The 12256-nt window shown below is 43.8% G+C and overlaps 1 protein-coding gene across 3 annotated transcripts in view; it reads right to left on the minus strand.

The window, feature by feature from the left end:
• The window catches only part of DARS2 (aspartyl-tRNA synthetase 2, mitochondrial), a 73178-nt gene that overhangs the window by 60834 nt on the left and 88 nt on the right, over positions 1-12256 (minus strand). The window contains exons 1-4 of one of the 3 annotated variants that reach the window (XM_088479339.1): positions 12121-12242; positions 8377-8594; positions 7362-7461; positions 4989-5055 (exon numbers count right to left, since the gene is read on the minus strand). In XM_088479339.1, the coding sequence (XP_088335465.1) occupies positions 4989-5055; positions 7362-7461; positions 8377-8515 (306 nt within the window). In that variant the 5' untranslated portion in view covers positions 8516-8594; positions 12121-12242. Of the gene's footprint in view, positions 1-4988; positions 5056-7361; positions 7462-8376; positions 8595-11795; positions 11882-12120; positions 12243-12256 lie in introns of those variants that run through there. The other 2 variants (XM_088479340.1, XM_088479338.1) reach the window with 2 other exon arrangements.

Raw genomic sequence — 12256 nt, forward strand, 5'->3', positions numbered from 1 at the left:
TAGCCATTCATATATACCTCCATAGCGCACATTACAGAGGATAGCCATTCATATATACCTCATGTATACCTCCATAATGCACATAACAGAGGATAGCCATTCATATATACCTCCATAGCGCACATTACAGAGGATAGCCATTCATATATACCTCATGTATACCTCCATAATGCACATAACAGAGGATAGCCATTCATATATACCTCCATAGTGCACATAACAGAGGATAGCCATTCATATATACCTCCATAGCGCACATTACAGAGGATAGCCATTCATATATACATCCATAGCGCACATAACAGAGGATAGTCATTCATATATACATCCATAGCGCACATAACAGAGGATAGCCATTCATATATACATCCATAGCGCACATAACAGAGGATAGCCATTCATATATACCTCCATAATGCACATAACAGAGGATAGCCATTCATATATACCTCCATTATGCACATAAGAGGATAGCCATTCATATATACCTCCATTATGCACATAAGAGGATAGCCATTCATATATACCTCCATAACGCACATAACAGAGGATAGCCATTCATATATACCTCCATAGTGTACATAACAGAGGATAGCCATTCATATATACATTCATAGTGCACATAACAGAGGATAGCCATTCATATATACCTCCATAGTGCACATAACAGAGGATAGCCATTCATATATACCTCCTGTATACCTCCATAATGCACATAACAGAGGACAGAAATTCATATATACATACATAGTGCACATAACAGAGGATAGCCATTCATATATACCTCATGTATACCTCCATAATGGACGTAACAGAGGACAGCCATTCATATATACCTCATGTATACCTCCATAATGCACATAACAGAGGATAGCCATTCATATATACCTCATGTATACCTCCATAATGCACATAACAGGAGGATAGCCATTCATATATACATTCATAGTGCACATAACAGAGGCTAGCCATTCATATATACCTCCATAGTGCACATAACAGAGGCTAGCCATTCATATATACCTCCATAGTGCACATAACAGAGGCTAGCCATTCATATATACCTCCATAGTGCACATAACAGAGGATAGCCATTCATATATACCTCATATATACCTCCATAATGCACATAACAGAGGATAGCCATTCATATATACCTCCATAGTGCACATAACAGAGGATAGCCATTCATATATACCTCCATAGCGCACATAACAGTGGATAGCCATTCATATATACATCCATAGTGCATATAACAGAGGATAGCCATTCATATATACCTCCATAGTGCACATAACAGAGGATAGCCATTCATATATACCTCATGTATACCTCCATAATGCACATAACAGAGGATAGCCATTCATATATACCTCCATAGTGCACATAACAGAGGATAGCCATTCATATATACCTCCATAGCGCACATTACAGAGGATAGCCATTCATATATACCTCATGTATACCTCCATAATGCACATAACAGAGGATAGCCATTCATATATACCTCCATAGCGCACATTACAGAGGATAGCCATTCATATATACCTCATGTATACCTCCATAATGCACATAACAGAGGATAGCCATTCATATATACCTCCATAGTGCACATAACAGAGGATAGCCATTCATATATACCTCCATAGCGCACATTACAGAGGATAGCCATTCATATATACATCCATAGCGCACATAACAGAGGATAGTCATTCATATATACATCCATAGCGCACATAACAGAGGATAGTCATTCATATATACATCCATAGCGCACATAACAGAGGATAGCCATTCATATATACATCCATAGCGCACATAACAGAGGATAGCCATTCATATATACCTCCATAATGCACATAACAGAGGATAGCCATTCATATATACCTCCATTATGCACATAAGAGGATAGCCATTCATATATACCTCCATTATGCACATAAGAGGATAGCCATTCATATATACCTCCATAACGCACATAACAGAGGATAGCCATTCATATATACCTCCATAGTGTACATAACAGAGGATAGCCATTCATATATACATTCATAGTGCACATAACAGAGGATAGCCATTCATATATACCTCCATAGTGCACATAACAGAGGATAGCCATTCATATATACCTCCTGTATACCTCCATAATGCACATAACAGAGGACAGAAATTCATATATACATACATAGTGCACATAACAGAGGATAGCCATTCATATATACCTCATGTATACCTCCATAATGCACATAACAGAGGATAGCCATTCATATATACCTCCATAGTGCACATAACAGAGGATAGCCATTCATATATACCTCCATAGTGCACATTACAGAGGATAGCCATTCATATATACATCCATAGCGCACATAACAGAGGATAGCCATTCATATATACCTCCATAATGCACATAACAGAGGATAGCCATTCATATATACCTCCATTATGCACATAACAGAGGATAGCCATTCATATATACCTCCATTATGCACATAAGAGGATAGCCATTCATATATACCTCCATAACGCACATAACAGAGGATAGCCATTCATATATACCTCCATAGTGTACATAACAGAGGATAGCCATTCATATATACATTCATAGTGCACATAACAGAGGATAGCCATTCATATATACCTCCATAGTGCACATTACAGAGGATAGCCATTCATATATACATCCATAGCGCACATAACAGAGGATAGCCATTCATATATACCTCCATAATGCACATAACAGAGGATAGCCATTCATATATACCTCCATTATGCACATAACAGAGGATAGCCATTCATATATACCTCCATTATGCACATAACAGAGGATAGCCATTCATATATACCTCCATAACGCACATAACAGAGGATAGCCATTCATATATACCTCCATAGTGTACATAACAGAGGATAGCCATTCATATATACATTCATAGTGCACATAACAGAGGATAGCCATTCATATATACCTCCATAGTGCACATAACAGAGGATAGCCATTCATATATACCTCCTGTATACCTCCATAATGCACATAACAGAGGACAGAAATTCATATATACATACATAGTGCACATAACAGAGGATAGCCATTCATATATACCTCATGTATACCTCCATAATGGACGTAACAGAGGATAGCCATTCATATATACCTCCATAGTGCACATAACAGAGGATAGCCATTCATATATACCTCCATAGTGCACATAACAGAGGACAGCCATTCATATATAACTCCATAGTGCACATAACAGAGGACAGCCATTCATATATACCTCCATAGTGTACATAACAGAGGATAGCCATTCATATATACCTCCTGTATACCTCCATAATGCACATAACAGAGGACAGAAATTCATATATACATACATAGTGCACATAACAGAGGATAGCCATTCATATATACCTCATGTATACCTCCATAATGCACATAACAGAGGATAGCCATTCATATATACCTCCATAGTGCACATAACAGAGGATAGCCATTCATATATACCTCATGTATACCTCCATAATGCACATAACAGAGGACAGAAATTCATATATACCTCCATAGTGCACATAACAGAGGATAGCCATTCATATATACATCCATAGTGCACATAACAGAGGATAGCCATTCATATATACCTCATGTATACCTCCATAATGCACATAACAGAGGACAGCCATTCATATATACCTCCATAATGCACATAACAGAGGATAGCCATTCATATATAACTCCATAGTGCACATAACAGAGGGCAGCCATTCATATATACCTCCATAGTGCACATAACAGAGGATAGCCATTCATATATACCTCCATAATGCACATAACAGAGGACAGTCATATACAATATACAAATAGTCATCCTGTGCAAATTTTATATACATTAATCTACACTGGAAACACAGACATGTGCATATTCCCACTACAGACCTAACTGTGTGGAGTTTGTATATTCTCCCTGTGCTTGCGTGGGTTTCCTCCGGGTACTCCGGTTTCCTCCCACACTCCAAAAATATACTGGTAGGTTAATTGGCTTCCCTCAAAACTGACCATAGTGTGTATGTTTGTGAGCATGTGGTAGGGAATATAGGCCCTGATTCAGAGCGCTCGCTCTGAATCAGGGCCCACCTCCATAATTATGGAGCGTCCTCCTGGACGATCGTATAGCTGTGGGTCACCACCCACAGCATATAAGAGCGTGCAGGATGATGGTCGCGATGGTCTTGACCATCGCGACCATCGCAACTGCGAGCCGAAGCCTGCGGTTGAGTTTCTCAACCGCAAGGCCCAGAGTGATTTTGTCTCTATCAGAGCCAAAATCACTCCCACTGACATCACTAGTGATGTCAGTGGGGCCGGCTTCTGACGGTAGGCGTTCCCTTGGGAACGCCCCCGTCTGGGAGGCACGCCCCCGGCACGCCCACCAAAGGGGGAGTGCTGTCAATCAACATCGACAGCACGCCCCCTTTGATCAGACACAACGAGCGAAGGAAAGTCCTTCGCTCGACGCGTCTCGCGCATGCGCACGACGGAGCTCCCTCCGTCGTGCGCATGCGCAGTGCAGACCATCGACCCACTTGCGAGCGGACAGCCGCTCGCGAGTGGGTCTGAATCAGGCCCATAGATTATAAGCTCCACTGGGGCAGGGACAGATGTGAATGGTAAGATATGCTCTGTAAAGCGCTGCGGAATATGTGTGCGCAATATAAATAACTGGTAATAAATATTAAGTGGTCAGGACTATAGCCTGTATCCAGAGCATCAGACTGTTTACAGCAATGAGTGTTTAGCTCAGACTTTTCCTGTGTGCCCACATCTCAGAAAGTATATAACCAAACTAATGCACCTAGTCAAACTAATCGCTAAATGAATTAAAAATTCATACATACAGTCTAATAAGGACACAAATGTTTCATCTTAGGCTATTTAATCTATGGATAAATTCCCCCAGACCTGTCTAACAGAAGATAAAGTCACAACATACCTCATCTGGAGGAAGAATAATCTGGGTAAGCCCATCAAAATCTCGCAGTACTAGAAACTTATCATGTCTGTATAAAAGATTGGAAACTCTAATTAAGTAGGACACAATTTTCCCCTAAAAAAACAAAACAGTATAACAATATATTCAAGCTGAGGCACACAGATAGACGTGGGGTCATTTCATGCCAAGTGGACCAGGAGTCCTCATCTGACTATTTCCAATTTTGATCACATTTTTCATGTAGGTTGGCATATATGTACACATGCCTACTCTCCTGGAACCTGTGGTAAGCTCACAAATTTTTGGGTAGCCCCCAGGAAGTGGGCAGAGCGGGGAAAATCTTACCGGGAATCCGCAGTCTGTTGGGAGAGGCGGGGCTTAATGGCGCAATTCTATGATAATTGCGTCATTTGGCACCGCCCCCTATTCAAATGTGAGCGATTTGCTGCATTTTGTCTCGAGGGGGATAATGATGCGATAGTCAGGCCCAGCCCCCATCAATGCCCACCTGCATCTACTCTCCCGGCTTCTCCCAAAGAGCACATTTCAAATGTCGGTAAGTATGCATACATGTCAGACTGACTTTGGAAACATTTTAATTCAAAATATGCAATATTAGCAAAACTATGGCCCTCTAAGTGAGGGTGTGTGCACCAGTCACCAATTCCTCAGTGTACAATCAGCAGGTGGGGACGATATTCACAATTGGTCCACTTGACATGGAATGACCCCATGTCCTGATTAACTCACTCAAAATGGCCAAATTGCTGCATACTGGAATTCTATAGTAAGTGTACTTATTACAATCAGTTACCATTTCAGAGGTGCAAAAGTCTCCTAACCAAAGGCAAAGTCATGATGGTCACATAGGGGCTAAATCAGTCAGAAGCACTCACTAACGTCATACTTACTAAGATGCCAAATTATAACCCAATTGAACACTTTGTGGACACAATGCTGGGCCAACTGCCCAGCAACCCTGTGCGTGTGGCCAGATATAGGCAAAGAATGGGAAATGTAATGCAAAACTGGGGATTCAGCTGTTTTGAAGGGAAGAAAATTCAAAACACGGATGACAAACAGCAAGCATCATCTGCAAGACGAGTCACCTTCAATAACGTGTCTCATCAAGGCAGCCAACATATCAGCTGATGGTCAGCGATCAGAATGAATCCTTTGCCATATTAGGGCCGGATTCAATTAGACGCGAAAAGACGAAAAAGTTTTGCCCATTGCCGCTCTTTGCGTCTTATCTCCAAATTCAATTCCAGGACGTTTTCGCCAAGCGGAGCTCAATGCACTGAAAACAGGCGGAAAAGTTTCTCCAATGAATGGCAGGCGGAAAAAGTGCAAAATCTCTATTATGGGGTGCAAATGTGGGGAATTGATTCAGAGCCCTTTGGATACCACCCCTTCCCCCCCAAAAGGACAAATCAGCCCCAAAAAATAAAAAAATTACTTCAGAACACCCCAAAAAAGACGTAATTTTTGAAGCAAAAATGACAAAAGTTGGGGGACAAGGATAAAAAGTAGCGGAATAGGTTTCTTGTGGGGCTGGTGTATTTAGGATTGCAGGGGCATACAGCAGATGGATTTTTCAAATTTTTTTTTTAACGTGCGCTTTAGCGACACAAAAATATGCCCCATTTTCAAGTACCCCAAATTTGACAGGACTATTTATTGTCACCAAAAAATACTGTTTTCTATCATTCTTCACCACTTTTACAAATATGCTTCTAGAAAGCTTTTAACACTAATTAAGGACACAAAGTACGTTTATTAAGGCTAATAGTACACATCTGTAATGATCTCCAGTGTCAGAGCGTCTTATTTTGGGGTACAGACTGATTCCCCCAATCTATTCAGTACTTTCCGCCTGTTCTGCATTCGCCTATTTGCGTTTTCACCTGTTCTGCAATTGAATAGGGCGAATCGCGGGGACGCGCGTGCCGCGAGTTCGCATCTTAAACAGGCGAATGCGGCGGAAAGTATTTTTTGCGTCTAATTGAATACGGGCCTTAGTTACAAATGATTTACCCAAGATACTGTGGCAACGTTTCAATGTAGATTTAACCAGAAATAGATCACTACAAGCACCAGAAAGTCTTTATAAAAAATGGGAAAGACTAAACCTGGACGTTTTATTTATAGAACAAACAAGATCTGTCTACAGAGGTGAAGTCATGTAAGTTTTACCTATGTGTAGCCCTGTGCAATTTGTCAATGTCTTATAAGCACGGCTTGTATTATGCAGACGTACTGATCTGCACCGCGGCATTGTAGGTTGGTCGGTCTAATGCTAGCTGAGTTTCTAAACAAACCAAAACACCCCATGTCATATAATCTGCATACAATGAAAGGTTCAGCACTCACCTCCGATACTGGAGCCAACCGCACAACGTCACCTCCTGCCCCACGTGAGCTAAACACAATTCCCCACATGTGTGTGACCGCAAAGCAAAGCTACTCAAATCTACAAGAGAACAGAAACATTTCTGTAACATTAGTACATTGCCAGTCATTGCCAGTCAATGCCAGTATGATAGATGAAATGACAGACAGCTGTGCAGGGTTCTTCCTGACACATCAGCACAGTGAGAAGACGCAGAGGGTCCTTTTGTGAACAATAGATTTAGTAAACATGGGCTAGCTAAAGGAAGCACAGTCTACAATTACTCCAGGACCAGGGTAATAGTGTTACAGATGTTATTTAAGGCTGATAAACACATTTATTTAAATAAAAAATTAGTATAATGTGCCAGATTCAGAAATGGAAGCAATGACTATGTGTACGCATTTGAGCGATTATCGGTAATCCGCACATGCGTCAAGTTCCAATACCAATTTTGCTTGCAGAGAGGATCTATTCACAAAGTGATTGACAGGCAGGGACCAATTGTGGGAGGCAGCGGGGAGATGGCGAGTCAAATGCAGACGTCGCAACTGTTTTCAGAGCATGCCTCTCCCTGCGACTCTGATCCAGTACGCAGTGAACATGGTTCCAGCGTCTCAGTTCCAGCAGCCATTATGCAAGACCATAGGGTTGGTCAGGAGACCGATTAGCGACTGATCAGCTACCGATACTGTGTTTGTACGCAGTCGCTTGGATTTGTGAAGCCGCCGGTGAGCGTCTCAATACAAATCCCGGCGACATTTGCATATTTTCACAGGCCCGCTCCGCACAAATTGGCAGCTGCGCCGGCATTAGCGTAAATCTCTCTATCAGGCCCAATAGGCAGTGCAAGATTTTAATATGCGTGGAAGTTCCCTCTTCAGTTATAACAAATTCTGCCATTTAAATATTTGCAACAATGGGAAACTCCCTTTTACACAAATGATAAATGATCCAGTATTAAGGTTTGGGCAGGAACAGAAACAAATGAGTTACCTTGGGTCTTGTGCTCCTGGTGACTTGTGGGGGCACTTGTAGCGTCTCTCCTGTGCGTCACACACAATGTTCTGAATCCTGGACGTCTGCGTGTGAGCCCAGAGCCCATAAAACATCTCAGAGCAGCACGAAGAGCCATACTCTAATCCAAATGGCTTTGTCGGTCTATGAGACGTATGTAGTGCTGTCTTCTGCCCTTCCAGATCTTACAGCATGTCCTGCAGTGAGGAGAATGGTCTGATACGGCTCTTACTAGCCAAACACCACAATGAGCAGTTTAAGAAATGGGAGATGTATCAAACCTTTGAGAGAAAGAAAAAGTGGAGAAATTGCCCATGGCAACCAATCCACTTCTAGCTATCATTCCTCTAGCACAGGCTATAAAATAATAGTAAGGAGACGATTGGTTGCTCTCTAAGGTGTATACATTTCCCCCTAAGTCTTCAGTAGCCAAGCCATCAAATCTACGTCAGGGAAGATGTATATCTATTGGCATCAATAAGAATGATCTGCACTGCCGATAATCATTTTTTGTTTCAGTGCATTGGCTAGCCCTTGCTTTAATGAACAATACTGACTACTGTGCGTGATTTTTTTTCCAGATGCAGTTATAGTAGGCATCTAGGTGGAGACTAATCTTAACAAGCACCTCAGAATCGGACTAACTTTCAGTCCCATTTGTAGAGCTACCTGATTACACACTTCACCTCTAACACACCATGGTCATATCTTGTCCCACCAAACAAGTTCTAATATTTGCTGTTTAAAAATGTCATGCGCCTGTCATATAGGAAATAAATGGTCGTTGGTCAAATTGTTTAAAACAAAAACAGATTTAAACAATTTGTCTTAACCATTTTTGTCTGTTTTCCAGCATTTGGGAACAAAAGTCTATAGTCTTTTGCTCCCCCTTATATGACCAGATTGGACAGAATCTTAAGGTGCGTACACACTAGACCAGGGGTTCTCAAACTCGGTCCTCTGGACCCCACACAGGTCACATTTTCCAGGTCCCCCAAGCAGGTGCACAGGTGTATTCATTACTCACTGATACATTTTGAAAGATCCACAGGTGAAACTAATTATTTCACTTGTAATTTTGTGAGGAGACCTGGAAAACACTCACTGTTTGGGGTCCTGAGTACAGAGGCCCTGATTCAGAGCCGGACGCTCTGAAAGAGCGCTCGCTCTGAATCAGGGCGTTTTGTTTTTTTTTTGTGCGGCCTTCTGGCCACTCGCATAGCTGTGGGTGACCACCCACAGCTATAGCGAGCGGCCAGGTTGATGGTCGCGATGGTCAAGACCATCGCGACCATCGGGCTTGCGACGAGACCCTTGGGGTAGGGTCTCGTGCCCGCAAGCCCCAGAGAGATTTCGGCTCTAACAGAGCCGGAATCTCTCCACTGACATCACTCGTGATGTCAGTGGGGCCGCCCCCAAACGGAAGCGTTCACATGGAACGCCTCCGTTTGGGCAGCCCCCCCCCTGGCCCGCCCACCAAAGAGGACGAGCTGTCACTCAACACTCTCCGTGTGACCATGGCCTCTGTGGCTGCAGCTCTGCGTCTGAGAACGCAGCCGCTGTCACTGACACTCCCATAACACGCCCATGAGACGTATTATTTTGCACTCACTTCAAGCCACCTCCCAGTCACCACCCAGGAATGCCCACAGTTTTCCCTCTCTATTTCTGATACCAGCAATGCCGTACGCAACAGCGCATTTACCATCCTTGGACTTCATAATAATTTCAACAGTGCGGGTGTGTTTTCCAATAATTACACACGACTAGGGATGGACATCGAAAACTGATAGTTAGCAACCATCAATGTCTCCATCGAATACCAGGTTTGAAATGGTTGCCAGCCAACGGATGCTGCTTTCCGATGCCCAGCCGATGGCTCACTGTTTGAATTTAGCTGCGGACACCCGGAAGTGGTGTTTGATGCTCAGCTTATATGTGCAAGGCTCCAACTGCTTCTGCGCACAGTATAATCATTCGATGCCGGACTTCTGACGTCCATACCTCCAAACCATGACCACCAAAGACTATGGGGGTCATTCAGACCCGTTCGCGAGCAAAGGACGCTCGCAAACGGGTCGATCTTGCCCCACTGCGCATGCGCACGACGGCGGGAGCTCCGTCGTGCGCATACGCGAGATGCGGACTGCGACAGCCAAGCTGTCGCTCCGGGTCTCGCACCAAAGGGGGCGTGCTGTCAGTGGGAGTGATTTTGGCTCTGATAGAGCCAAAATCACTCCAGGGCTTGCGGCAGCGAGACCCTACCGCAGGGTCTCCATCGCAAGCCCGATGGTCGCGATGGTCTTGACCATCGCGACCATCATCATGGACGCTCGCTATAGCTGTGGGTGGTCACCCACAGCTATACGAGCGTCCAGGAGGACGCCCCATTTTCATGGAGGAGGGCCCTGATTCAGAGCAAGCGCTCTGGTCAGAGCATCCGGCTCTGAATCAGGCCCTATCTTCTCAAATCATTTGAAAGAGGGGACTCCCTTCTTTAAAACGAAGGTCTGTGGCAGACAGGATGGGGAAGATAGAGCACAAAGCTCTAACATTACATATTTCCTGGATTGTAAAAATGCATGAATTTTGTATAAGGGGTATGGCCTAATGACATCACCACATTCCCTGCACAATTATGTCACCAAGCAATGCTCCCTTCTAGAACCAAGCGATAGCAACTTTAAGGGGTGACATTTAGGTAAAGCACTACACAGTCTACTGGCACTATATCAATAAAGGTTAATAAATATAATAGCATGCAGTTGCAGTTCCAAGACAGTGAATGCCAACCAGCGCCAAAGCATATTTGTGTATCATGAAATCAGCTTGGAAGTGTAATTAAAATATATGATCATATAAAAAGAAAATTACCAAGCCCCCCGGGAAATGACAGAAGCAGAGGTGCAGAAGGAGTAGCTGCAATAATGCAGTATTCTATGAATCATGTCATTAAGCCCCCAGAACACCCATTTCCCCAGAGATGCGGGAGATTGGCCTACACCCTCGGGAGACCAGAAGAGCTCCCTGAAATTCAGAAGTGCAGTTCCATGCCCATAAAGGCCACCTAAAAAAGAAGCGGCAGAGCTTATTTCCCCTTCACGCTAGGAACCTGGAAGTGACGCGAGTGAGGGCGGTTCTATGCCCATAAGGCCACCTAAAGGAGAAACTTGTCCGCTCGCCAACGGTTTGGGGGCTCGCTACGCTCTCCACAAGATTATATTCCCCCTCTATGCCCACATGGAGGGTAGGGAATGACGTCAGGGTCCTGTCCGCGAAGGGAATCTAGACACTACCAAGAAGTCTAGAAGTGGGTGCTATAAAGGACCTCTGACGTCACGCCAACATGACCTGCGACCAAAGGGGTAGGGGCAAGGCTCAGAAAAGGCTTTGCTCACCACAAAAATATATTCCCCCTCTATGCCCACGTGGATGGGAGCACTGGAGCAGTCCGGCCCTTCCGCAGCGGTCACGTGGTTGTGACGTCACACAGGGCATCTCTCCAACTTGGAAATAGCAGCAACCATACAGAAATGCCCAGGAACTTCCCCAATAACAGCTGTGACACTAGCAGAAATAATCTACATAAAGTAGCAATGCATAAAGGGGAAGCAGTGTAATGTGTGTGCAGTAACAGCGTGTTGTCACTTACACCTATCACCAGAGGGCGCCCTTGTAATACAGAATAATATAGTCACCATCACCAATAGCGAGGGAACCCACCACTGACACCGCCGGCATCCTCACATTGCCGCCTATCAGTACCAGTATTATTACACAGTTTCACGCTACCGTCACCCATCACATCCCCAAATAATAACACCACTTGCAATTCCGATACCGCTGTCACCCGGCTTAC

The sequence above is a fragment of the Taudactylus pleione genome, unplaced genomic scaffold, assembly GCF_031769625.1.
Source record: "Taudactylus pleione unplaced genomic scaffold, aTauple2 ptg000230l, whole genome shotgun sequence".
Taxonomy (NCBI): domain Eukaryota; kingdom Metazoa; phylum Chordata; class Amphibia; order Anura; family Myobatrachidae; genus Taudactylus; species Taudactylus pleione.